Genomic DNA, 27,852 nt, shown 5'->3' with positions numbered 1-27,852 from the left:
AAACCCGAACGTTTCTTTAAGCCCAAAACGATCTTTTATCGCTTTTATGATTTCTTTAGACTTTCTAAATTAATCACAACACTTAATTATCCAATTAATTATTTCCATCGTCCATTAATTACTCACCACAAGAGTGTATCGGTGTACAATCATTTTAGGTTCTAATTAGCAAGGTAGTGAGGTTATTGACATCAATCCAATTGATTATATTTAATTCAATCACTTAGTGAATTAAAACTTCCTTTTAATTCACCTTCTTCTTTGATGACTACATTTAATCATCTAGAAGAACTCACAAGTTATGAGTGACATCTAACCATTTATCATAGCTACCCAAGCTAATGTAGAAGTTGTTCGGAGAACCTATTCAGTTGGAATTACAATGTAATTCGATCCTTCTCTAAAACAATACTCTCAATCACATTACTAGGGTATGGATATATTATGTCAAACCCCTAATGTGATTATTCATTCTTATATGATTCAATTGAGTCGTATAGGAACGCTTTCCTTTATTACGCTCGATACTTCGGCCGAAGATTCCCGAATCATATCTTAGAGTATTCTTCCTCTCTTATCGAGGATTAGAGATTCCTTGTTGCGCATTCACTTGCCTTCATGACTAAGTGGCTTAACCCCAATTATGTCGTGGACACCCATGAATTGGGTGACTTTGACATAATCAAAGATTAAGTACTTAGCCACAAGACAACGACGATGCCTCAGGTCAAAGGACTACTTACATTATTCCAACCATTAGAGTTACTTGCTTGACATGTGAGTAGACCTCCATGCAAGTACTCTCGTTCGATTGTGTTCAGTGAACTCATTCCCTTAATGAGCACCTACATACTTGTCTTAGTATCACCACACGAATGGGATGGGACTTTCCATCCTTCCATTTGAAGCAGACACAGTATGTACCGGTCTAAGCATTGTCAGTATCCCTCCGACAATCCAATGACCAGGAACCTTTTTGGACATTATGGTTATGTGAAGAAGGTCTCTGTAGTCTAACATCATTAGATTACTTCTTCAATCGATCCATTGTCCATGGATTCACTATTTAGGACATATATCGTTTATTGAGATAGTCCTAATTAGTATCTTTGCCATTTGATGTATAAGAATCATCTATACATCCATTCATTTGTCCTGAAAGGTTTCTTCCAAAGATTGACTTTCAGGGCATATTTCCAACAACTACAAATTCTCAAAAGTTTCACACTATCTTGATTAAGATAGTGTGAAGCAAAATCAATTCATGGTACCCAACAAAAGCTTCAACTCCAAAGCTTCACCTACAAAACTTCAACTCCAAAGCACAAAAGCTTCACCTACAAAGCTTTAACTCCAAAGCTTCACCTACAAAGTTTCAACATAAAAGCTTCACCCACCTACAGAAGCTTCATCCATAAAAGCTTCACCCATAAAAGCTTCACCCATAAAAGCTTCACCCACAATAGCTTCACCTACAAAAACTTCACCCACAAAAGCTTCACCCTCCACAAAAGCTTCACCTACAAAAGCTTCGTCGATAAAAGCTTCACCAACAAATGCTTCACCCACAAAAGCTTCACCCACCACAAAAGCTTCACCCACAAAAGCTTCACCTACAATGCTTCATCACAAAAGCTTCACTTACAAAAGCTTCACACTATCTTGATCAAGATAGTGTGAAGCAAAATCAATTCATGGTACCCAACAAAGCTTCAAGCTTAAAGCTTCACCTACAAAGCTGCACCTATAAAGCTTAAAATATATATATATATATATATATATATATTTTTTTTTTTTCGGAAATCCGAAAATTTAAAAATTCGGAAATTCGAAAATTCAAAAAAAAAAAAAAATTGCCTAGGCCTCCTCTTCTTTGAGCCTAACAACTTTCATAACAAATATATATGAAGGAGGAGTTTTGGGCTACCACTTAGAAAGGAAAATGGTGAAGTTTTGTTACTTTGGAAACTTGGCTACTAGCAAGACACCTCATTCGTCAACTCCCTCGACCGGAGACTTGGGGGACTCCTACCATATGCTACTACACCTTGATACTCGGAAGTCTCACGACTACTCAGTGACTTGGATTTTTTCAAGTCTCCAACCAATAAGTTTTCCTCACTCGGGAAATTAAGGGAGCACTACCTCAACCTACATGCTTCACTCACAAAGCTTCAACATACAAGCTTCAACAAAAGGAAAAATTCAAAGAACTTAGTGAAGAATGCCTTGGTGTATTTAACACAATACATTGAAATGAAGCAAAGCTTGTTTATTGATATCTCCGATAAGTTACAAATATGTACATCTACATGAATCAAAATTAACAAACAAGAAGGAGCCTTCACAAAGGTTGCTCAGGAGAAGTCTCAGCAGTTGGCAGAGCCCCAGAAAGAGGAGGCACTAGAGGGTGATTATTCGGAGCCTCAATACTAGGCAGAATCCCAAAAGGAGGAAGCATCGAAGGTTGATCATTTAGAGCTTCATTACGTGGTACAGCCCCAACAGACGAAGGCAATAAATGCCTTTGGAACAAACCCACAAACCTCTGATGATCAAGTAAAATCTGACTATCAGATTCCTGCAACTGGTCGAGCTTCATTTTCATGTTTGTAGCATAGTCATGTGTGAGCCTGTGTAACTGTTTATTCTCATGCTTGAGCCATCTGATCTCCTGTTTGAGACTTATCACTTCAGCCACCAATGATTTAACTTGGTGGGTTCGAGCAAATAGATGTTGGGCCATATTAGACACAAAACCTGCACACTGAACACTGAGAGCCAGAGAATCCTTAACAGTCAACTCATCAGACCGTTTGGAAAGTAGTCTGTTATATTTAGGAGTGAGAAGGTTCCTGGCCACCACCGTAGCGGTCATATCATTCTTCATCACAGAGTCCCCAATAGTAAGAGGACCAGTAGGGGATAAGAAGAATGGGTGCCATATATTGTCTTGAGAAGGCATGGCTGCCTCTTCACCAAAGTTCAAGTCAAAACGACGATCGGATGGGCCAGACATTCTCAGAAATGATGAATGAGAAATGAGGTGTAATAAATCTCTTAAGTACAAAAATAAGGGGAAAATTCCTACAAGGAATAACTCTATGAATGCACTTCTTGCACACAATTGGTGCCCTTATAAAAGAAAGGGTAACATGGTAGTTGGTTCAAAAATCGAAGAGGCACAACTCTTCGGATTTCGAAGAGGCACCACTCTCCACACGTAACATCAGCTTCTCGGGTACCACAGATAACTTTGCCAAAGATATCTGACAAAGTTTAGACACATAAATTTTAAAGGTCTAACTACCCTACTATTACTCACAAGGGTAAAAGAACAGCACCACTTCTTGATAACTGAAAAGTCCCTATGTGTGTCAACCTCCGTGCTCCGTGGCAAGGTAGACCGACAAAAATGCCCAACCTTTACTCACATTCGAGAAAACACTCCTAACAGGATTACTTGCTCAAAAATCGAAGAGGCACCACCCTCCGAATCTCGAGAGCTAGACTCCCAACAAGATTACTTTCTAAAAAATCGAAAAGGCACCGCTCTCCGAATCTCAAGAGCTAGACTCCCAACAGGATTGCTTTCTCAAAAATCGAAGAGGCATCGTTCTCCAAATCTTGAGAGCCAGATCTCCGACATGATTGCTTGTTCGAAAACTGAAGAAACATCGTTATCCGAACTTCAAGAGCCATATTTCCTTGGATAAAGCTTGTCTGGAATCTTCACACGCAACATCAGCTTTCCGGATACCACATACCATTTTTTCAAAGTGTTCTGACAAAGTTAATACACGTGAAGCTTGCAACTCCAACTACATTGCTACGACTAAGAAGGGTAAAGGAATAACATTATTACTTGCTCAAAAATCGAAGAGGCATCGCCCTTCGAATCTCGAAAGCCAGACTCCCAACATGATTACTTTCTAAAAAATCAAAAAGGCACCGCTCTCTGAATCTCAAGAGCTAGACTTCCAACAGGATTGCTTTTTCAAAAATCGAAGAGGCACCATTCTCCGAATTTCGAGAGCCAGATCCTCGACAGGATTGCTTGTTCGAAAACCAAAAAGGTATCGCTCTTCGAACTTCAAGAGCCAGATTTCCTTGGATAAAACTTGTCTGCAATCTTCACACGCAACATCAGCTTTCCAGATACCACATACCACTTTTTCAAAGTGCTCTAACAAAGTTAAAACACGTGAAGCTTGCAGCTTCCACTACATTGCTACGACCAAGAAGGGTAAAGGAATAACATTACTACTTGTTATTAGTGAGACTCCTATATATGTCGACCTCAATCCTCCATGAATAGGAAGACCTGCAAAAATGCTCAACCATTCCTCATATTTGAGAGGGCACTCCCAACGAAGCTTCTCGAAATACTTAGCTTTTTTCCTCCCCAATAATACCTATGCAAACCAGCCACACCAGAGCAAGAGTATCTCATATCATCAGGGTCAAAAGCAAGAGTATCTCATATCATGCTTTTTCCCTGTCTTTTCCTTTGGCCTTGTTCTTACCTGCAAGACAATGAGAAATAGAGCAATCAGTCAACACTTGGAATCAAACTTCCAGTCAGGAACTGACTGCCTGGAACCCCTTGCCTGATTACTTACCTAGCATTACTCTCGAGTACTCATCTTCAACATCTTAAGCTTTTAAAGAAGATACCACATCTGTCTGAGGAACAGATAGGGCAAGTAAGAAGGATACAAGGAAGCATGTGGAGACAAGCGTAACAGAACATGTGCCGATACATCCACTACTTTGTCAACAACAAAAGTATCCCATATCATCAGGGTTGAACGTACTCTAGATTTGATGGACTTGTTTTGACCCTCAAATTCTTGAGTCGGCCTTATACTCTTGAGGAAACCAGAAAATCCTCCAGTCCAGTTCAAGAATAAGCATGTGGAAAGTTACTTCTTCAAAAGCAAAAGTATCTCATATCATATCTTCTCCATTTGCTTCTCATTATCCTTGTTGCTGTTTACGACACAAAGAAAAGGAAAACAATTAACCGGAAGCCGAAGTCGAACCTCCGATCCAAGTTGCTTGCTTGGAAGTCTGATTGCTTACCTTGTCTGTTACCTCATTTGGCAAATCTCCTAGCTCGGAGACTTGGGGGACTCCTACTATAGGGTTTTGTAACGCACTTGACTAAGCCCGAAACTACAAGTAAGCTTCAAGTGAAATTGATACATTACCTTGTGCATCTTCATCGGTTAAAGATACCACCCTGGGATGAAGGAAAAGTACTTCCAGAGAAGATGCCACATCTACGTATGAGACAGATAAGGCAAGTGAAAATGATACCACACTTCGGTACTTAGAAGTTTCGTAATTACTCAATGGCTTGGATCTTGCAAGTCCCCAACCGAGGAGCTTCCCTTACTCGGGAACTTAAGGGAGCACTGTTTGTACCATACTTGACCAATCTCGAAACTACTGAGCACCGGTCAACGTTATACCGTCAAGGACCCAAAAGAGTTTCCCTCCAACTAGGAGGCCAATCACAACGCCACATGTGTCGACATCAGAAGCCAATCATAGCGAGATACTTGTCAACATCAGAAGCCAATCACAACACGACACGTGTCAATGTCAGAATGAAACTAGAAACTCTTTTCTATAAATATAGATCATTCTCTCACAATATTTCCTAATGTTATTTGTACTAAATCATTCACTAGTACTCACTAAAGGAGAGCCTGAACCTATGTACTTGTGTAAACCCTTCATAATTAATGAGAACTTCTCTACTTCGTGGACGTAGCCAATCTGGGTGAATCACGTACATCTTATGTTTGCCTCTCTGTCCCTATCCATTTACTTACTTATCCACACTAGTGACCGGAGCAATCTAGCGAAGGTCACAAACTTAACACTTTATGTTGTACCAAAGTCCTCGCTGATTTTGTGCATCAACAACTATAATATTAAGTGACAATTAAAAATCCAAATACACCCCCACATACTTCTTTATATACCCTCAGATCCCATACTCTCGACCCACACATTATATGTTATACATAATCCCACATTTTCTATATACATTCCATATTTTTTGCATTAGGTGCAAGTGAAAGATCATGGAAGAGTTGAATATCAGATTGCGCGACGAACAAGACTAACAAAATAAGAATATTATTAAATAAACGAGAGTGCCGAAACGGCTACAAAACCCTAAAGGCTACATTGTGAATGACTTATTATTCTACGAGTTACAAAGCATCATATATATAGAAAACTAACCTAACCCTAACAAGCAAGAAAACGAAACCTTAATACTAATGGGCTAAGCCCAAATTCAAACAATAAAATAATCCTCAATTCCAACACTTCCCGTCAAACTCATGGCAGTACACGTCATGAGTTTGCCAACAAGCAGATGCGGATGCAAGCTTCGTTAGGCGGACAAGACAAGACAAGCTCTGTTAGACGGATACGACAAGGCAATCTCCGTTAGGCGAACACGACAAGGCAAGCAAGCGAGCAATCAAGTAAGCAAACAAACAATCCAGGCGAACAAGCAAATTCGGGTGGTCACAAATTCAAGCACTCGAACGATTGTTGTGGTGGGCAACAACAAACTCCATATGGCGTAACCTTTCTTAAAAACAATCAGATAGAGCTTAACAGGCCCTACAACCCGTGGGCCTCAAACACAAGTGGCCCAACAAACATGTAATTTTCTTCTTTCCCAACAACTTTGAAATACAGCAACCATAATCATTCTTCAAACCATGGCAACAGTGTTGGCATAAAATCCTCAACAGTTTCTTCAAACAAACTTTCTGGATTTAACCTGATGGTGACGCGGTGTGGACATAACCAGATTCAACGAGTTTATTCAAGCAGCAGCAACGATGGTTCATAATGCCAGAGCAGTAGCGCACATGTTCCAACTGAGGTAACAAGTCACCAGATTTGACGATCTGGGTTTGATGGCAGGTGTGGTGTGTGGAATCAATGCTGGTCCAGCGGATTCGAGACTACTGAAAGGTGAAGGTGTGGTGCAAATATGGGTGTACGGGTACTGTTCAGGTGGAGGGGAGTCACAGCAGGGGTAGTCGTGTCGTCTCCAACGCAGCGCAGCTCTGGAAGCTCAACTTCAGTGACTAGGCTTCAAATTTCTCATCTTCTACATACCTTTTTTTTTGTTTTTTAATAGAAGCACAAATCCTAAACAACTCAGGCACCACAATAAAGCAAACCGACAACGAAGAAGCGGAAGAGATAAAGGAGTGACAGACATACCGATACCAGACATAAGCAGATTAAATCCCGAATGATCGAACCTGCTCTGATACTAAGTTGAATATCAGATTGCGCAACGAACAATACTAATAAAATAAGAATATTATTAAATAAACGAGAATGCCAAAACGGTTCCTAAAGGCTACATTGTGAATGACTTATTATTCTACGAGCTACAAAGCATCATATATATAGAGAACTACCATAACCCTAATAAGCAAGAAAACGAAACCCTAATACTAATGGGCTAAATCCAAATTCAAATAATAAAATAATCCTAAATTCCAACAGGAAGTACCCTTCTTCTTGTTTTAAGATCATGTCCCTAGAAAATGGTGTGTGCAGTTGTGCCTGCAAGCGAGACACATGGAGAGAGCCAGAAGAGGTGTCTAGCTCTTGGGTGATAAACAATCTCGGCAGTTTTTGTTTATGTATTTTAATTCGTACAAAAACAAAAACCCATGAACAAAAAACAGAAAAACTTATAAAACTTTTAGTCTTATTCAAGATATTAGGCTTAAATAAATATTATTGTTTCCTGGGAACCGCAAGCAGGTATTTGGGAAGCAAAAGAAATGCCTCCTAGAAACCTGCTAAAGGCAGGCCGCAGGTACATTAGAAAGGCTTAAATAACACAGGCGTATAGATTAAATAACGCAAGTATTTTGTATACGCAGCAATTCTTTTGCACTTTGCAGTATATGTAATGTAATTCACAGATTCAGATTACTAAAAGCTTCAACATTCATTAAACAAACTCGATCTTACCCTAAATTCTCTTTATCGAAAGAATTATCTCTCACTTTATATAGGGACACCGATCTTGGTGGAATTATTAAAAAATGAAAAATATGAATTCTTACCTGATATGAAGCTTCTAAAACGTTGAGTTAGTGTTCCATTAGTCAAAAATAATGTTTCTCAATCAATATGTTTGTAGTTTCATTGGTTAGAATTTTGTTCTAATGGGGGGTGAGAGGGGTTTTTATGTTTTCTAAAACTTTAGAAGGTCGAAATTGTCATTGTATAGAAGGGTATAGAAGTCATTTAATATTAAATTTTAATGTTGGGTACATTCTGCATTGTACGAGGTGAGTACTTATCATAAATGGCCAAAATTTAATATTCAATTTCATAAAGAACAATATTTGACTACTCAAAGACAAGAAGGAACTCCTGCTCAAAACTCCTAGTGTTTTAATCACAAAGCTTTATGTTTATAATCATAACCGCTCATACTATTAATCACATTGTAAAAATCATTTCTGCAAAAAATAAATTAAAACTAAGGTCATTTAGTCAATCTATTGTAGCAAATACATAGATGGTTCGTAATGTTTTTACCAATACTGTTCATTTGTTTTTAAACAGTTTAATAACTAAACGACTTTAGTTTTAATTGATTTTTTACAGAGGTAATCTGTATAGAATAATTTATAATATAAACGATTCTGATTATAAATATAAACTTCTATAAATTGATAACGAACAATTTTGAGAAATTGTGAGCAAGAGCTCCTACTCATCTTTGAGTAGCCTAGTATTGTTCTTTCAATTTTTGTATATAATTTCAAATTTATCCGAAACTACATTTGAAAAGACTCAAATACCCTGAAAATAAAAACAATATAAACCTTAAAGTCTAAACCCTCTGAGACAAAAGCAGGTAACTTTTGCCGATTCTTTCACCAACAACAAAAAATTATGCAACTTTTGTAAGCTGATGAATGGATCTGGATTCACCGAGTAAAAATTATTATCGGTGTATATGAACGGTGAACCTATTAATTCTAATCGTAGTTTTCTTTAATTCTAGCGAAGAAGTAAAAAGTTTCCTTTGATCCAATACCCACCTATGCCACATACAAAGCAACTGAATTTTATGGCATATCACCGGAAATATAGTCGGCAACTGGATTCCACGAAGATGATTAAGTTTTGGTGGAAAGAAAATTAAGAAAACCCACATCAATGACAACTCATATAGCAGGTAGAATAATTAAATGAAATCATCAGTAAAACAAGCCAAAGAGCTCCAATCAAAATCCTATGGGAGTTTCTTTAGAATTCAAAGGTTTTAGTCAAATTACCCCTACCAAGTTGGGGGAATTAGAACCCATGAAAGAGGCGGTGGCTATTGTTAGTATTTTAGATATTTCCATGGTGCTGAAGCTTACTTTCTAGTAGTCAAGTTAGTGTTTCCCGGTGACAACCAAATAGTATGGGAACGTCAAGGATTTTTGTTGTAGTGTAATTTGGTTTTAAAGTTTTGAGCATTTAAGTCTACTCAAGCACATTTTCTGTTATAATTGATAGGTTTTGTAAAAATAGACATTTTTTTAAAGGGATGTGCTATCTACACACCCCATTTTACTTCTCACACACCCCTTGATAATTTATGTCCGTTGATTTTCTTCAATTCATCCGATCCGACGGCCGAAAATTCAAAAGGTGTGTGATAAGTAAAATGGGATGTGTGGATATCACACCCCTTTTGAAATTGAAGGATAAGTTTTGGCTATATATGATAAAATCTTGTACGAAGTGCTAATAATAATATAAAAAAGAAAACTAATAAAAAAGGCTTGAAAACTTTGAGTTTTAAGGATAAGGACAAAATAAAGGGTAAAGTGAATAGTATCAGGTTTGACTTTTTAGTGCAAAAATGTGGTTTTTCATTAAAATAAACAGTACCGTAGACTTTTCGTTAAAACTCCCAATATAAAAAGCCTACTTTAATCATATGTTTGCAAAAAACTAGGCTCTTTTGATATTCTACTAAAAAAAATTAATTATTCTTAAAAATATTTTTCAAAGAATGTCCCAAAATTAAAAATTAAAAAACCTCTTTGGTTAAATTTAAAAAAAAAAAATTTGTTTGAATCCAAACTAACTTGATGAGAAATTGGATGAGAGAGATAATTGGGAAAGAGAGAAGATAGTTTAAAAGGAAATAGTGGATGAGGAGAGAGAAAGATAGGGAGAGGGCGAGGTGGTGAGGAGAGGGAAGAAAGAGACGGTGATGAGAGAGAGTAGGGGTGGGCACAGTTTGATTTGGTACGGTTTTGAGTGAAACCAAAACCAAAATCGCAAGTTTTTGCTGTTTGGTTTGGTGCGGTTTTAAGGCTAAAACCAAAATGAAACCAAACAATTTGGTTCGGTTCGGTTTGGTTTTAAACGGTTTTGGTTTGGTTTCATTGTTTGAAAAATCTATTATGGTTACTTAGTTGTATCTCATTTAATCCAATTCAATAAAAAAGTTTTGGTGTTTGAAAAAGCTATTATGGTTACCTAATGCATTATGACATTACGAAAAATAAATTGTTCATCCAATTCAATAAAAAAATTTTGATGTTTCAACTTACTTTGCGACTCGTAAAAAAGACCGGCACCAAAAATCACCAAGTGAAAGTAATTGTAATTTACCACTAACCTCATTGTCTGGTTGAATAAGCAGCTCGCCAATGAACTGGTAGACCGATCCAACTCGAAAGCTAAGCTCCCGAAGGTGCTTAGTGTCGATTTTTAATCTCTCACTTTCATCGACAATTGTGGCAATGGATGTCTCTACAAAATAATCTTGCAACCTATGAACAAAGCAAGGGATACTAATTCATAAGCTGCTTAATGATATCGAATAATAAATATAAGAAATGCACTCAGTTCATATTGTCTACTTCATGCACATCATGCTACCAATGTGTCATATCCATCCTCTTCAATAAACCAACCGGAGTTGGCACATTCGCCTCAAGAATATCTTCTTTGACAGTTCTACATCCTTTCCAATACACTACCATCTTGATGATCATATAACTATATCAAAATCAAACCATAATTGTTCCGAGCAATGTTGTCACATACTCGCAGCACCGAAAATGTTGAAACTACGTATCTACATACTTTGTATGATATACTCCACCTCTATTCATCTTTCTTTTCTTCCCCAAGGAGAAGGATTCCCCTGTAACGGGGTGTATATCTTCATGTTCATCTAGCTTTCATCATGTGGCATAGTGCATTAAGAGCTATAGTAACATGGAAATATGGACCCCATGAGAGGCAAGTTTTCCTCATCCGCAAGACCAACAGAACTAGCGTTAGCTATAAATTACTTGTACCCTATTAAGCCACTATAAGTAGAGTTATGAGATTTATGATATCAAAGAATTGAATCTACACGTTTTGAACCTTCCAATTTTAAAATTATGAAAATTTCGAAACTGGAGGTCTGAATAAAACTCAGGGATTTAATTTGTTACAAATGATTGGAAAGCAAATAAAAAAGGAACACATTCAATATTATGATGTGGTTGAGTCCATACCAAATCTATGGACTCAATGAAATAACCAATTAGAATTTAACATTTAATAAAGTCATGCGGTTTCGATTTCGGTGTGGTTTTCAAAAGACAAAACCGAAACCAAATCGTTTCCTACGTTGCGGTTCGGTTTCAAAACCGAAACCGTTTCAAAACCACAAAACCAAACTATTTGGTGCGATTCGATTTGGTTCGTGTTTCGGTTTCGATTTTCGATTCCAAGTGCCCACTCCTAAGAGAGAGTAGATAAAGACTGTGAGGAGACAGAAGAAAGCGAGGATTATGAGAGAGAGCAGAAAAATAAGTGAAGAGAGAGAAAGAGTGAGGACATGAGAAGAGAAGAAAGAGGGTGAGGAGAAAAAAACAGAAGGATTTTGAGGAAAGAAAGCAAAAAAGACAGAAAAATTCTAAAAACTCAATTTTAGTGTTTTTAATAAATAACTTATATTTTAAGTTAGTTTTGAATCTAATTTTAAAAAAGAGTCATACCAAACAAGAATTCAAGGCCTAAAACTCAAAACGTGTTTTTGAATTTAAAAAGTTGAACTCAAGCAGGATACAGGACAAGCCCTAAACTTTCTGGCAAATGATTAGAGAAACTCCAACTAATCATCCAATAATGTCATCATCAATGTCATTCTTTTGTGCTAATATCATCTTATTCTAAAAAGGTTTATTTTTAAATATGCCCCATTTCTCTTCACATAATTTCATTTTACCTCCTACAGTCTGTTGGATGATCATTTCATTCGAGAACGTGTCAGGCTTGGCTCTCACAAGGGACAATGTGTTCCCCCTGTTGATTAACTTGCGGATATTCTCACCAATGGCCCTTTGGAACCTCGTTTTCCACAATTTCGGTCTAACCTTCGCTCTCCACCACTAACCTTTGCTTTCTTAGGCCACCAAAAAATCTAGTTAGAATTTTCTTGGGCCAAGTCTTATAATTCCCGAAAATTTTAAATAATTTGTACTTGTATATATTATTATATATACATTGACCCTGTCACATAGGAAAAGGATCCTCGTCGGAACCTTTTTCTGGAAATCTGGGGATCCCGTGATCATGATCGTTTATCGTACATTGTGCAATTAGTTTTCATTATATACTATTTATATTTAATGTTAAATTTAAAATTTAAAATAATTTTTGACCGCACGACATACGATGAACGATCATGATTACGGGATCCCCAGAATCCCCAGGAAAAGAATCCAACGAGGATCATTTTCCTATCACATAAATATAATATTACCCAACCCTCGTATTTCTAGATAGACATTGACATGCATATATACAGATGAGGATCTTCTCCGAATTCTCTTTGTGGGGATCTGGAGGATTAATATATTGTGTCCATTCATCGTACATCGTGCTGTCAGTTTTCATCAGATATGGCTTATATTTAATTTTAAATGATTTCTAACTGCACGATGTACGATAAACATATACAATTGATTGATTTTCCAGATCCCCACAAAGAGGATCCGGCTAGAATCTTAATCCCATATATATATATATATATATATATATATATATATATATATATATATCACTATTTAATTGACAAATTTGACCAATTAATCTCATTAAATTATGGTTAGCTGTAAAGTAATAACAACTCACCAACCTATGTGCATAATGCCAAAAGAGTCCAGTTGGTCTTGACTGAGAGGAAAAACCTTTTATTTTTTTCAAATTCTTAGAATTTTGATTAATTGCATGCATGCATTGTTCACGCTTCAGTGACTCTGGAGATTAATTACTTTGTGCGCAAAATATATTCCCAGTTCCGGAATTTTGGTAGGAATGAACCCACCATATATACCCTACGTCGCTCTGATTGCGGAGAATTATTAAGCATCATCCGACAGTGAAAGCGGCTCTCCAGCTTCTCATTTGGCAAACATGCATCAATTAACACAGTGGGGAGAAGATTTTTATTAGTTCACTTTTCTGCCAGCAGTTAAATATAAAAGTCGGAGAAAGATTCTCCTTCCTCTTTTTTTCCCTCCCATCCCCTCCCCTCCCATCTTATTTGAACAATCACGGTTAAGTTACGTCAACATCTTATATTAATTTTTATAGAAGGAGAAAGATAAAATAGAGATTATGAGAGGAGGGGATGAAGGGGGATAGAAAAAGGAGGGGTGATAATCCTAATCTATAAAAGCCCCATCCCCTAAAATTTATCTACACATGATGAAATTTATTAATTTGTAATCAAAATCAAAATTGGAGTTAGAGTTTGATCACAGAGTATTCTATGTTTACTTACTATGGATGAATCAAAAAAAGGTGGGGCTCACAAGAAAAAAAAACAAAGAATTCAGCTCCTCATGTTTGAGGAATTGAATTCTTTGTGAGAGAAGGATCGAGAATGCAATGCTCTCACATAAATTCATAAAATTCAACATTATTGTTAACTAGCATACAAAACGATGTATTAGAATAAAGGGATTTTTTTTTTGGGTAAAGCAAAGTTCATTCAAAGAACCAAAATATACACAAAGGTCACAAATTTAATAAACAACTTCAATAAGAATCCAGATTCTATTTCTCCTCAATTCAATTCCTGAAGTTGTAAATATAAATTAGTAAACTAGCAGCTACTGTATATTTAACAAAATAAATATAAATAAGGATGAGTAAATCCATATCAACATAGTAGTAGTTGCTTTTTATATATTTTTTTAGTAGATTAATAGTGTTATTGGGTTAGACAGTAAGGTGTTAAGAAAAATCGAGAGAATATTGAATCGACACATGGTGCATAAACGTGATTGTTTTCCACCAAGCACCGGCAATATTTGCTTTTTATATTAGAAACGTAGATCTTGATTCCTATCAAAGATTTGATAGAAGCTCCACGACATGCACGGCGACATTCACTATTCGTTAAACATTATTAATCACCCTTTTTGACTATTTTGTCTATAATTAATTTTAAATGATGTGACACTCTTCTATAAATGAGTTGCATGATTGGCCACTATTATTGCAACCCATTGTACTGATTAAGTAGCGCACAAATCAAATGTCGTCTTCTTCTTCTTCTTCAACTACTCGCTCCTTGGCATTAGCAACCACATATGTAGTAGTTTTACTTCTGCTACATGTACCTAACTCTAATGCTCAACTGAACTCTACATTTTACTCCACCACCTGTCCAAACGTGACAAGCATTGTGCGCAGTGCGGTTCAACAAGCTTTGCAATCTGATTCGAGGATTGGTGCAAGCCTTATTCGTCTCCATTTCCATGATTGCTTTGTCAATGTAAACATCATGCTATCTATAGTACTAATTTTTCTCAAAACTTGTAGCAATAATTTATATATATAGAACTCAAATTTGTTAGTTTGTGATGTGATTTCAGGGTTGTGATGCTTCAATCTTGTTGGACAAAAATGGAACCATACAACAGAGTGAGAAAGATGCAGCTCCAAACACCAACTCCGCTCGAGGCTTTGATGTGGTTGACAATATCAAGACTGCTCTGGAAAATTCATGCCCAGGTGTTGTATCTTGTGCTGACCTTCTTGCGCTTGCGGCTGAAGCTTCTGTTTCTTTGGTGAGTCAGTAAGGCATATATATGTTGCCCATTTTTTAATAAATAGGGGGTGTGTGTGTGTAGCGCCTAAGAAAAAGAGTTCACAATTTGCACATTTAGAGAAATTGAAACCCTTCCAATATGGCTTGATCAAAGGTGTTTCAGTTGTAAACTAAACGCTCATCCAATTTGCTAGAGGGGTTTGCGTTTAAATAAGGAAACCAAACTAAATATCCTTCACTATAACTGGAGGGGAAATCGAATTTCATTGAGGTTGTCTACATTAGGCCGTTGCAACTCCTAAACTTCAGACAAAAATCCACATATATTATATAACTTCTAAGTAAAATTCAAATTTTGAATAGGCTTTTTCAGTCAAAATGGTTTCTAAGATTGACATAACTCCTCATTTTGATCATGGGGATATAAAATTGATGGAACTAGTCCCTGAGTTTGTCCACCATTAATCATTTTGGTCATTCAGTGAAAAATATCTGTTAAGTAAAGGGAAAGGACAGAAGTACCCTTGATTTTTGTCAAATCATTTTGGCCCATTGTTTATTAAATTAAGGGTATTTTTGTTATTTCGGTTCTTATTTAACAGACTTCATAGAAGGACCAAAGTGATTGATGGTGGACAAACTAAGGGATCACTTCTATTGATTTCAAATTTCAAAGACCAAAGTGAGGAGTTATGACAACCTCAAGTACCATTGGCTAAAATGCATTTTGAATATGATGTCATGTTAGATAAAATATGTCCATGAAGTTGTGTTTATTTACAAAATCATGCCACCAAATCTCTTATACGTGTTTTCAGACATTTAATTTGTTTAATATATTTTGATTTTGTGTGAACTCTCCCAGGATGAGGATCTTCTCCGAATCCTCTTTGTGGGAATCATAGGGATCTTCCCATCCTAATCATTTATTGTATATTGTGCGGTCAGTTCAGTTAAAACATAATTACAAGACCTTTCCATATTAGCTTAGATGGGGGTACATTAGGGATCCAAAAAATATAAAAACTAACACACAAACTTAATTTGGAAAGTTGCTTAGTTGGATCCTTATCATTAGGTTTAATTCGGAAAAGTGTAATGCTAGGAAGACCAAAATTTTAAACCAAATGATGTGTCACCAATAAAAAATATGGAGTTTTAACAAAACACTCCCGGTACTGTTTACTTTTAACGAAAAACCACATTTATACCTTTCTTTGGTACTATTAACTATACCTTTAAAAATGACTTTTCATTAAAATGGAAGTTTTTTTGGACTTTTCGTTAGTTTTCCTGAAAAAATAAGCACGTCAATCAACTGTTAAGTTATAATCCAATTATCAACAACCACATCATTTGGTTTGCAAATTTAGTTTAAAACATTTGATCTCCCTAGCATTATCCTTCGAAAAAAATATAATATGAAGGGTTATACGCTAGAGAAAATGAGTTTGGAAGGAGGCAGTTTTTATGGAATTTTTTTTGTCAAAATTTTTTCAATTACATTGGAGAGAATCGAATTCTTATCTTATTTTAAACTTTAACTCATTGTCTCACCGCTAGGGCCCATCCAAAGGGGCGGAAGGGGGAAAGGGGTTTCACTTCGGTTGTGAATAAGAATCGAGTATAAACCAAAACCCCTTGAGCTAATCAAATGACCTTGCATAGATGTTATAGTACGTCCGTAGTTCATGAGATTGACGTAATTACTTTGCAGTCAGGAGGCCCTTCATGGAATGCATTATTAGGGAGAAGAGACAGCCTAACAGCAAACCAGGCTGGAGCCAATACCTCTATTCCTTCACCTTTTGAAGGCTTAGCAAACATTACTTCCAAGTTTTCTGCTGTTGGCCTGAACACCAACGACCTCGTTGCATTATCTGGTAACTATGTTGCTTAATCACCAACTTTCTACTTAATTACTATTTACATTACATGTTAATTAACCCTTTATTAATACTTCATCATGTTTTGCAGGGGCACATACATTTGGACGAGCTCAATGTCGAACATTTAGCAATCGATTGTACAACTTCAACGGCACAGGAAACCCCGACCCAACACTGAACTCATCTTACTTGACCACTCTCCAACAAACATGTCCACAAAATGGGAGTGGAACTGCTCTAGCCAACCTTGATCTCAACACTCCAGATGCGTTTGACAACAACTACTTCACAAACCTTCAAAACAATGAAGGCCTTTTGCAATCCGATCAAGAGTTATTTTCGACGGCAGGGGCTGCCACAGTTTCCATTGTTAATAGCTTTAGTAGCAACCAGAGCGCCTTCTTTGCGAGCTTTGCTCAGTCGATGATCAATATGGGAAATATCAGCCCATTAGTGGGAACTAGTGGGGAGATTAGGTTGGATTGTAAGAATGTCAATGGAGGTTAAAGTTATGAGTGCACGAGTGGAGCACATCTAGCTCCATAATTGGGTCATATAAAGGTGTGATATCCACACACTCCATTTTACTTCTCACACACCTTTTTAATTTTCGACCATCGAATTGGATGAATTGAAGAAAATCAACGAACAGAAATTATCAAGGGGTGTGTTAGAAGTAAAATGAGGTGTGTGGATAACACACCCATATTTATATTTGATAGATGAAGGTTTTGTGTTACAAACTATACGATCCAATAAGCAATAATATGAAAAGAGTTGAAAATATTTCGTATTGTTTGCCTTTTTCCATTTTTGTTTTTAATTAAACAGAGAGTGGTAACTAATAATTTAACCAATTATTAACTTACCGGGCTTGTAAAACCTACATTTGGCCCAACTATACGATCCAATAACATGACAACTGTGTCCACTTTTGATCCATGGTCGCACTACTTTCGAGCCCATTCGGATTATAATTGGTTAAATCTTTTTTTTTATTTATTTTTGGTTGAGTGTTTCTAATAATTGGTCGCTGGATGATTTTCGTCGTTAGATTAAAATTTACGTTACTTGGTAATTTTTTTTACTATTAGATTTGATCTCCTTCAATCACAGCCATTGAATTATAAGTATAAATAAATAAATATAAAAAGAGTTTAAAATATAACTGTTGAATCCACCAACACTCATATTTTATTTCGCCCGTTGATCAACGAAAGAGTCGTTGGCTCTATTCAAGAGTGGCCAACAAGCCTGACTACATGGGCCCTGCCATGCTTCCGTCTGGAGTGCGGCATGTCTCGTGCGTGTGAGTGTGGGGCGTTTGGGGTCAGACGCGCATGACCGCGCACATCGGTGAATCCAAATGAATTAAGCCAGGCTTAATTCTTAGGTGCAATTTGGCCCAAATAATTATTTTCTGCCCATGGTTGTTTTAGCCCAATGTAGGGAAATGACTTGGGTGAGATTATTTAAGGGGATGTGCTATCCACATATATCTTTTTACTTCACACATCATTTCTTAATTTCTGTCATTTGATTTTCTTCAATTCTTTAATTCAATTCATTTGATTTTCTTATAAGGAAAACTAATGAAAAGTCCAAAAAAACTTCTCTTTTAATGAAAAGTCATTTTTAAAGGTATAGTGAATAGTACTAGAGAAAAGTATAAATGTGGTTTTTCGTTAAAAATGAACAGTACTAAGAGTATTTTGTTAAAACTCAATTTCTTATAATGCTTGAGACATGATCATCTTAAGTTGTTCCAAAGTCAGTTGAAAGGACTTGAATGTTCCATTTGCACGTCACTTCCCAGTTTTGCAAGTACCCAAAGTAGAGAACTTTGACGAAAAGCTGCCCTTACTGTTCATATTAATGAAAAACCATATTTTTACACTAAAAAGTTAATATTAGTAGTATTCACTTCACCTTTTATTTTAACATTATCATTAAAACTCAAAGTTTTCAAACATTTTTCATTAGTTTTCCTCCCGAAGTAATGCCTATTGGAAAGTCAATTTAAGCCGCTTGATTTGCAGTACAAGCTGGTCCACACATTCCATCACAGCCGTTCATCACAATCATCATCTCCCAAACAAAGCCTTGACTCCAAACGCCAACGCAAGGATCCTCTCTCTCTCCTGCCCCAGTGCCCCGTCCTAAATTCATTGCCCACACTCATCCTCATCCATCTAATCCCTCTCTCTGTGGACTAGATCGCTGATTAGAAAAAGAGGGCCATTCATGCCGAGTCGACTCGGGCCGGACTCACCTCAGGCGGTCTCCAACTCGCTCTTGAGCTCACTCCAGGTGTTTAATCATGACCCAGGGGTTTATTTTCTTTAGTATTTCGTTTCTCTGCTTCTGAAACCCTAGAATTTACCTTCTAGAAATTGATAGCATGGTAGAAATGCATCAAAGTCGCCAACTTGATGGCCTAATCGTAACTTGACTTGCTGATTTCTGTGTTGGGGATGAAGTTTCCGATTTTGGTTCGCTCCCATTAGGGTTTTTTCCCATCTCGGTTTCTTCAATTTTATGGGGTTTCATACGGACTTGTTCGTATTTTTAATTACGATTAGGGTTTTTTGAACTGTGCGCCAAATGTTATTCAATTTGGGTACTCTTTGTGGTTCTGTGATTTGGGTTTCTTCAGTTTTGTAACGAAGCTAGGGTTTCTGATCTGGGTTTGTTAAATTTGTGATCTAATAAGCCTTTTGGGTCTATTTGTGATGGGTGAGGAGACATCTGATGCAATGAACCTTGACCTGAATCTGGCTCCTAGTCCTGATCTCGGCTCGATGTTGAATGAGCCTGTAAATTTGGATACTTGGATTGATTCGCCTATTCACAGAATTGCTGAAGCTGTGAGGCGGCAGTGGACATGGTCGCCACCTGAAGGGCGGAACGTTTCCATGGAGTTGAATGAATTAATGGTCAATTCTGGTAATTCAAGTACATTACAACCTGGTGAGGGTAGTGTTACTGCAGAAGAAAGAACGAGTGATGCGTCCAAGACATGTGAAAATAACAATGGGATTTTGGAAAATGAGAATTCTGTGAATAAGGATGATGTTGAAAAGGGCGGTGGCAGTGATGGGAGCTTTTTCGATTGTAATATTTGTTTGGACTTGGCTAGGGACCCTATTGTAACTTGTTGTGGTCATTTGTTTTGTTGGCCATGCATTTACCGTTGGTTACATGTGCAAGATGCTAAGGAATGCCCTGTTTGTAAGGGAGAGGTAACAATGAAGAATGTCACCCCAATCTATGGTCGTGGAAACAATGTGCGTGAGCCAGATGACGACTCAAATCTTAAGATCCCTCTTAGGCCTCATGCACGTCGGGTTGAAAGTTTGAGACAAACCATTCAGAGGACTGCAATAACTTTTCCAGTAGAGGAGATGATTCGCCGTCTTGGTAACAGATTTGATTTGACTCGGGATGTTATTCATCCATCAGAGCCTGAGAATGCCCGGGAAACAGCAGAAAGAGCTAATTTGTTAAATAGGATTCTGACATCTCGAGGACTGCGCAGAGAGCAAAATCCAGTGGCACTTGCAGATGATGTTGTGGATATAACGCAAAGCAACATGACTGGCCTTGAAACAAGGGAAAACCACCAACTTCAGTCCTTGCTACTTAGAAGGACACAATCGCACAGAGCAACACTATCTTCTCTCTCGTCTGCATTGAGTTCTGCTGAAAGGTTAGTTGAGTCATTTTATCGTAACCATCCTACACCTCCAGGTAGAAATCAAGAACAGCAGCCTGCACCAGTTGATGATAGAGATTCTTTCTCAAGTATTGCAGCAGTTATAAATTCAGAGAGCCAACTGGACACAGCTGTGGAAATTGATTCCATGGTTTCCCTTTCAACTTCATCTTCCAGAAGAAGGAATGATTCGTCAAGAGTTTCGGACATGGACAGTGGAGATTCTCGTGCCCACAGAAGAAGAAGACTGAACTGAAAGCATGTTCTTCAGTTCACCAAACACAATCTTGTATGTGCTCTATAACTTCTGTTTTATTACCCTTTCCCCCTCTTAAATGCCGTTTCCAGTTCAGACTCTAGGAAGTATTCACCTTTTACCATAACCTTTGTCCTTTGATTTTGTTGAGGTGTGATTATGGAACTTCCGCCGCTATCTGCATGATTGATTTGGTTTTAGATTTTCAGTATAATGATCCTCCCTTAACCGAAGGATTGTAGGCTTTCAATTTGCATGGCAAATCGTTGTACACTACTTGTACTGCTAGTAGGCCGGTTTCATGGTTCCATTGTAAATAAACTCGGGAACTTCTTATGCTAGCAGTCATTTGGGATGTTTCTCTATAATATTACGTGCTTCTGTTAATCCTTTAAATATGTGGAAAACCTGCATACCTTAGTACTTTTCTTTTTTGGATATCTAAGCATATAAACTGCCCTTGCTTCCCAACCCTGTCAGTTTGATTCAAAGCGCAAAAGCTTGACGTATAGTTGGGGTATATAGCTTTTTCAGCTATGATCAAGTGTAACTAGAAGAAATTGTTATCAGCGATGCTCATGGTAGACCAGGTCCCTCCACCGTTGAAAAGTACCTAGTACTCATCTATGCTTAACCAGAAAAACTCCAAATCTAGCCAAAGTTGTATAGATGACCTGGCTTCTCTGCCCTCCCACTTCCCATACACTCTCATCCTCTCCTATTTGTGCGGTCACGATTAAGCCACGTCAACATTTTATATTACTATTGTTTTTTGTCTTATTATCTCTATAAAAAAATCAATATAAAATGTTGACATAGCTTAACCGTGATCGCACAAAATAGTAGGGGATGGGAGTGTATGGGAAGTGGGAGGGCAGAGAAGCTGGGTCCGTGTATTAAACCCTAAATTTCGTATTTTGCTTATGGAACTGTCTTGTCATACTCTGAAAGCAGGGACTAGGAAATGAATTCTGCATCAAAATTCATGTCCTTTCCTACGTTTTTGCTTCTTTTCATGTTGTAGGCATCCCAAGCGAAAGATTTTTCAATGTGCTAGAAACACGAAACGGAACACTCCATGTCATTATACAATTGGAGGGACAAAAAAAAAAAAAAAAAAAAAACTCTCCTCACATTGTATAATGACATGTGGCAAATTTTCCTCCCATTGTACAAATGACGTGTGTTGAGAATATCGCATTTAAGAATGAGAAAAACAGAATGAAGTCAAGAAATCGAATTGGAATCTAGTACAATAGTCTCTTTACATAGACATAACAAAAGTCTTCTGCAATTATTAATCCGAATTGGAATCTAGTTATGAATCTTTCTCCAATTGAGAAACTAACTCCAAATGGGTAAACAACTCCAATTGGGAAACAATTTAATCCTCTTAACACTATTAATTCCCCATAGACTTAGAACAATGTATCATGGGCTGGAAAAACCCAACAACATAGCGTTCCGTCCCATGTTCCGAACACTGAAAAATCTCTCTACAAGCGACCTAGACAAACATAATCTATCAATCGAGCTGCTTTATTTCACAATGGAGTGGAATGAATCCGAATCCTAGAAACTACAACGGATTAATAAAATGATTTGTAAATTAGCTTGGAAACGGTTTCGTTTATTTGCTCCTCCTTCCTCTCTTCTTTTTTCTCTTCTCCGTCATCTTTGTTCCCAGCATTGGTTTGGTTAGGGATCGTCGCATTTTCTTTCTTTAACATCCTTTTCCACTTTCTCAAATCCTAGCCCTCCAAATTCATTGTAAGACGATGATCTTGTGGTCATTTTTTCATGTTGATAGAAAGTATGCATCATTTTTATATGGGATGTGATTACAAAGTAAATCATAAGTAATTGTGGGGTAAAAGTTTTTACCTCTCTCATTGTAAATGACCAGAACTTGAGACTGTAGATCGGCCAAGGTTGAAGGGGTTGGAAATCTGTCTCCAAGGTAAACACTGAGTTAGTGACAATTGAGTGACAACTGAACAGATGCACACCCTTCAGATCAATCTCCGAAATTCCGATCTTATATATAAAAATTCTACAAGTGCAGGTATATGAGATTCATCAACACATTGGTTGACTGGATTTGCATGACTAGATTTTAAGTCTCGTTCTAGCTGGTTAGACACCGGTGTATTGCACGCATTGGTTTAACATGATCTGTGGCTAGAGGCTAATTAGTCAAATGTACGCACCCCATTGTTAAAAGTTTAAACCAAATTTGAATTTTTCGTCGGAGGAGAAAATATGAAAGCTAAAACCCACCATCACTTTTGAACACAAATGCGAGAATATAGGTTTTGCATGAGAAAAGGCACTAATCTTGTGGTCCAGCGGTGACTGTTCATGGATAAATTCTAGACAATGGTAAAGCTTCAAAGGCTTATTATGGGTGTTATGTTCTCCATCTAATCAAATTGACGAAAAATCTCACGAAGAAACTATTAATGTACATTTTATTAAACTCAGGGATCTTAATTAACAAACTTTTAGCTCAAAAATCAAATACAAACTAGGATGAAAGTTCAGCGACCGATTATAAATTTTACTCTACATAGCACTTGTCTAGCTCACATTTTGATCCATAAGTTTGTTCCACCAAATAATATTTAAAATGGGCTAAAATTCTAAACCCAAGCCCAGACTGTTCTTGGAAAAGCTGAACCCAAAGTTGTCTTAAAAGAAGGTTGAGCATTGACTCAGAAAAAAGAAAAAAGAAATGAAATTGGGCTTTTTTAAGTCCACCTAATTTAGCCACTCAGATTGCCCAACAACAGGCGGATTCATTAAGGGACCTAGGTGGTATGGGACCACACGGAAACTCGGATAAGTGGTTGTGAGGACTTTTGAGGACTACTCAAGTTTGGGCTTGTGGTGGAGGAGAAGAGTGCAGCAGCGGATAGGTGGCTGAGGTTCTGCAAATATTTAACAAATGAGAAGAACACTATTCTGTTTTTTTTTTAAGACTTGGCCAAAACGACATCCATTTGGGTCAAGCCATTTAAAACAAAATAGTTATAAGCAAGTCTCCTTATTAAGCCACGTAAGGGATACCCATTTTAATCAGGAAAAAAAATCATTCTTTTCCACCTACCGAGATCTCCACCTAATTCTATTTTGCATTCACTTTCTCAAATTGGGTAATTCACAATTTCATTTCCCTATTTTCCTTTAACCCTACCCAACCAATCCCTGAGCCACCACCAATCTAAATTAATTATACATGATGTTAAAATTGATGTGTATTGGATGGAAAATTTAAATTCATAATAGATTATAGTTATTGTTAATTTGTTACGATTTTTTTATATTGTCTGGATCATGTGTTGCGGTACACGTGGAAAAGAATGATTTTTTTCCTGATTAAAATGGGTGTCCCTTACGTGGCTTAATAAGGAGACTTGCTTATAACTATATTGTTTTAAATGGCTTGACCCAAATGGATGTCGTTTTGGCCAAGTCTTAAAAAAAAAGCAGAATAGTCTTCTTCTCATTTGTTAAATATTTGCAGAACCTCAGCCACCTGTCCGCCGCTGCACTCTTCTCCTCCACCACATGCCCAAACTTGAGTAGTCCTCAAAGGTCCTCACAACCACTTATCTGAGTTTCCGTGTGGTCCCATACCACCTAGGTACAAGCTTCAACAAAAGAAAAATTCAAAGAACTTAGTGAAGAAGGCTTGGGTGTATTTAACACAATACGTTGAAATGAAGCAAAGCTTATTTATTGATATCTCCGATAAGTTACAAATATGTACATATACATGAGTCAAAATAAACAAACAAGATGGAGCATTCACAAAGGTTGCTTAGGAGAAGTCTCAGCAGTCGATAGAGCCCCAGAAAGAGAAGGCACCAGAGGGTGATCATTCAGAGTCTCAGTACTGGACAGAACCCTAGAAGGAAGAGGCATCAGAGACTAATCATTTGGAGCTTCATTACGCGGTACAACCCCAGAAGACGAAGGCAATAAATGCCTTTGGAACAAACCCACAAACCTCTGATGATCAAGTAAAATCTGACCATCAGATTCCTTCATCTGGTCAAGCTTCATCTTCATGTTTGTAGCATAGTCATGTGCCTGTGCAACTGTTTATTCTCATGCTTGAGCCCTCTAATCTCCTGCTTGAGACTCATCACTTCAGCCGCCAATGATTCAACTTGGCGGGTTCGAGCAAATAGGCGTTGTGCCATATTAGACACAGAACCTGCACATTGAACACTGAGAACCAGAGAATCCTTAACAGCCAACTCATCAGACCGTTTGGAAAGAAGTCTGTTATCTTTGGGAGTGAGAATGTTCTTGACCACCACTGTAGCGGTCATATCATTCTTAATCACGGAATCCCCAACAGTAAGATGACCAGTAGGGGATAAGAACGATGGGCGCCATATGTTGTCTGGAGAAGGCGCGGCTGCCTCTTCACCAAGGTTCAAGTCAAAACGACGGTCGGAGGGGCCAGACATTTTCAAAGGTGTTGAAGAGAGAAAAGGTCGGACAAATCAAGATCTTAGAAGTGCAAGAATGGAGCTTCTACTGGTGGAGATTCAAGTGTGCTTTGGAATATAATGCCAGCCTCTATAAAAATCTGCACTCGACGGAGCTTCAGAAATCGAAGAGGCGCTTGCTCAGAATTCGAAGAGACGTGTGCTTTTTCAAAAGCTGGGCTGCTCAGAAACCACGAGGGCCGATCTCAGAAATCGAAGAGGCGTTTTCTTTCTCAAAAGCTAGGCTGCTCAAAGACCACGAGGGTCGATCTCAAAAATCGAAGAGGCGTTTGCTTTCTCAAAAGTTGGGCTGCTCAGAGACCATGAGAGCCGATCTCGAAAATCAAAGAGGCACCTGCTCTCTCAGCCTTGTCAGCACATGTCACATGCACACTCAGCTTTGCGGAAATTATGGGCAATATGTCGAAGATTTCTGGTGAAGTAGAAAGCACGTAAATCTTACTGTTCAATCATCCACTTTCCACACGCAACATCAGCTCATGGGTACCACAGATAACTTTGCCAAAAATCTCTGACAAAGTTTAGACACGTGAAGCTTGTAGCTTCCACTACATTGCTATGACCAAGAAGGGTAAAAGAATAGCAAAGAAACAACACTAACAAAGTTTAGACATATAAATTTTGAAGGTCTAGCTACCATATTATTACCCACAAGGGTAAAGGAACAGCGCCACTGCTGGATAATTGGAAAGTCCCTGTGTGTCAACCTTTACTCACATTCGAGAAAACACTCCTAACAAGATTGCTTGCTCCAAAATCGAAGAGGCACCGCCCTCTGAATCTCGAGAGCCAGACTCCCAACAGGATTACTTTCTCAAAAATTGAAGAGACACCGCTCTCCGAATTTCAAGAGCCAGACTCCCAGCAGGATTGCTTTCTCAAAAATCGAAGAGGCACCGTTCTCCAAATCTCGAAAGCCAGATCCCCGACATGATCGCTTGTTCGAAAACCAAAGAGACATCGTTTTCTCAACTTCAAGAGCCAGATCTCCTTGGATAAAGCTTGTCTGTAATCTTCACACGCAACATCAGCTTTCCAGATACCACAGACCACTTTTTCAAAGTGCTCTGACAGAGTTAAAACACATGAAGCTGGTAGCTCCCACTACAGTGCTATGACCAATAAGGGTAAAGGAATAGCATTACTACTTGTTGTTAGGGAAACTCCTATATATGTCGACCCTCATCCTCAACGGACAGGCAGACCTGCAAAAATGCTCAACCCTTCCTCATATCTGAGAGGGCACTCCCAACGAAGCCTCTCGAAATACTCAACTTTCTTTCCCCCTGATAATACCTCTGCAAACAAGCTACACCAGAGCAAGAATATCTCATATCATCAGGGTTAAAAGCAAGAGTATCTCATATCATGCTTTTTCCCTGTCTTTTCTTTTGGCCTTGTTCTTACCTGCAAGACAAGGAGAAAAAGAGCAATTAGTCAGCACTTGGAATCAAGCTTCCAGTCAGGAACTGACTGCCTGGAACCCCTTACTGATTACTTACCTGGCATTGCTCTCGAGTACTCATCTTCAACATCTTATGCTTCCAGAGAAGATACCACATCTGCCTGAGGAACAGATAGGGCAAGTGAGAAGGATACAAGGAAACATGTGGAGACAAGCGTAACAGAACACGTGCCGATACTTCCACTACTTTGTCAACAGCAAAAGTATCCCATATCAGCAGGGTCAAACGTACTCTAGATTTGATGGACTTGTTTTGACCTTCAAATTCTTTAGTCGGCCTTATACTCTGAAGGAAACCAGAAAACCCTCCAGCCCAGTTCAAGAATAAGCCTGTGGAAAATTACTTCTTCAAAAGCAAAAGTATCTCATATCATATCTTCTCCTTTTTCTTCTCTTTATCCTTCATGCTGCCTGCAAGATAAGGAGAATGAGAACAATCAGCCGGAACTCGAAATCAAACTTCTGATCTGGGACTGATTGCTTGGAGCTCTGATTGCTTACCTTGTCTGTCACCTCTTTCAGCAGATCCCCTAACTCGGTGACTTGGGGGACTCCTACTACATAGTTTGTATCGCGCTTGACCAAGCCTGAAACTACAAGTAAGCTTCAAGTGAAATTGATACATTATCTTGTGCATCTCCAGCAGTTAAAGATACCACCCCTGGACAGAGGAAGAGTACTTCCAGAGAAGATGCCACATCTACCTATGAGACAGATAAGGCAAGTAAAGACGATACCACACTTCGGTACTTAGAAGTTTCGTGATTACTCAGCGGCTTAGATCTTGCAAGTCTCCAACCGAGCAACTTCCCTCACTCGGGAACTTAAGGGAGCATTGTTTGTACCATACTTGACCAATCCT

The 27,852-nt window shown here is 38.0% G+C and overlaps 2 protein-coding genes across 2 annotated transcripts; both read left to right on the top strand.

The window, feature by feature from the left end:
* Window positions 1–14,582: 14,582 nt before the first annotated feature.
* LOC139190132 (peroxidase A2-like) lies at window positions 14,583–17,817 on the top strand. Its single transcript, XM_070809915.1, has 4 exons — window positions 14,583–14,866; window positions 14,967–15,161; window positions 16,860–17,025; window positions 17,120–17,817. The coding sequence occupies exons 1-4, from the start codon at window positions 14,627–14,629 to the stop codon at window positions 17,536–17,538; spliced, it is 1,020 nt and encodes a 339-aa protein (XP_070666016.1). The 5' UTR covers window positions 14,583–14,626; the 3' UTR covers window positions 17,539–17,817.
* Window positions 17,818–19,114: 1,297 nt separating this feature from the next.
* LOC103449673 (uncharacterized) lies at window positions 19,115–21,389 on the top strand. Its single transcript, XM_008389000.4, has one exon. It carries the CDS (start codon window positions 19,764–19,766, stop codon window positions 21,000–21,002), a length of 1,239 nt encoding a protein of 412 aa, XP_008387222.2. The 5' UTR covers window positions 19,115–19,763; the 3' UTR covers window positions 21,003–21,389.
* Window positions 21,390–27,852: the final 6,463 nt, after the last annotated feature.

This window comes from Malus domestica, chromosome 12 (genome assembly GCF_042453785.1).
Source record: "Malus domestica chromosome 12, GDT2T_hap1".
In the NCBI taxonomy this organism is placed as follows: domain Eukaryota; kingdom Viridiplantae; phylum Streptophyta; class Magnoliopsida; order Rosales; family Rosaceae; genus Malus; species Malus domestica.
Note: the sequence above shows the minus strand (reverse complement) of the source record. Positions and strands in the feature narration are given on the sequence as shown.

Coding starts and splice junctions, on each gene's coding strand:
- LOC139190132 (XM_070809915.1), top strand. CDS start 14,627: ATGTCGTCTTCTTCTTCTTCTTCAACTACTCGCTCCTTGGCATTAGCA. Junction 15,162..16,859: donor CTGAAGCTTCTGTTTCTTTG/GTGAGTCAGTAA, acceptor ATTACTTTGCAG/TCAGGAGGCCCTTCATGGAA. Junction 17,026..17,119: donor CGACCTCGTTGCATTATCTG/GTAACTATGTTG, acceptor CATGTTTTGCAG/GGGCACATACATTTGGACGA.
- LOC103449673 (XM_008389000.4), top strand. CDS start 19,764: ATGGGTGAGGAGACATCTGATGCAATGAACCTTGACCTGAATCTGGCT.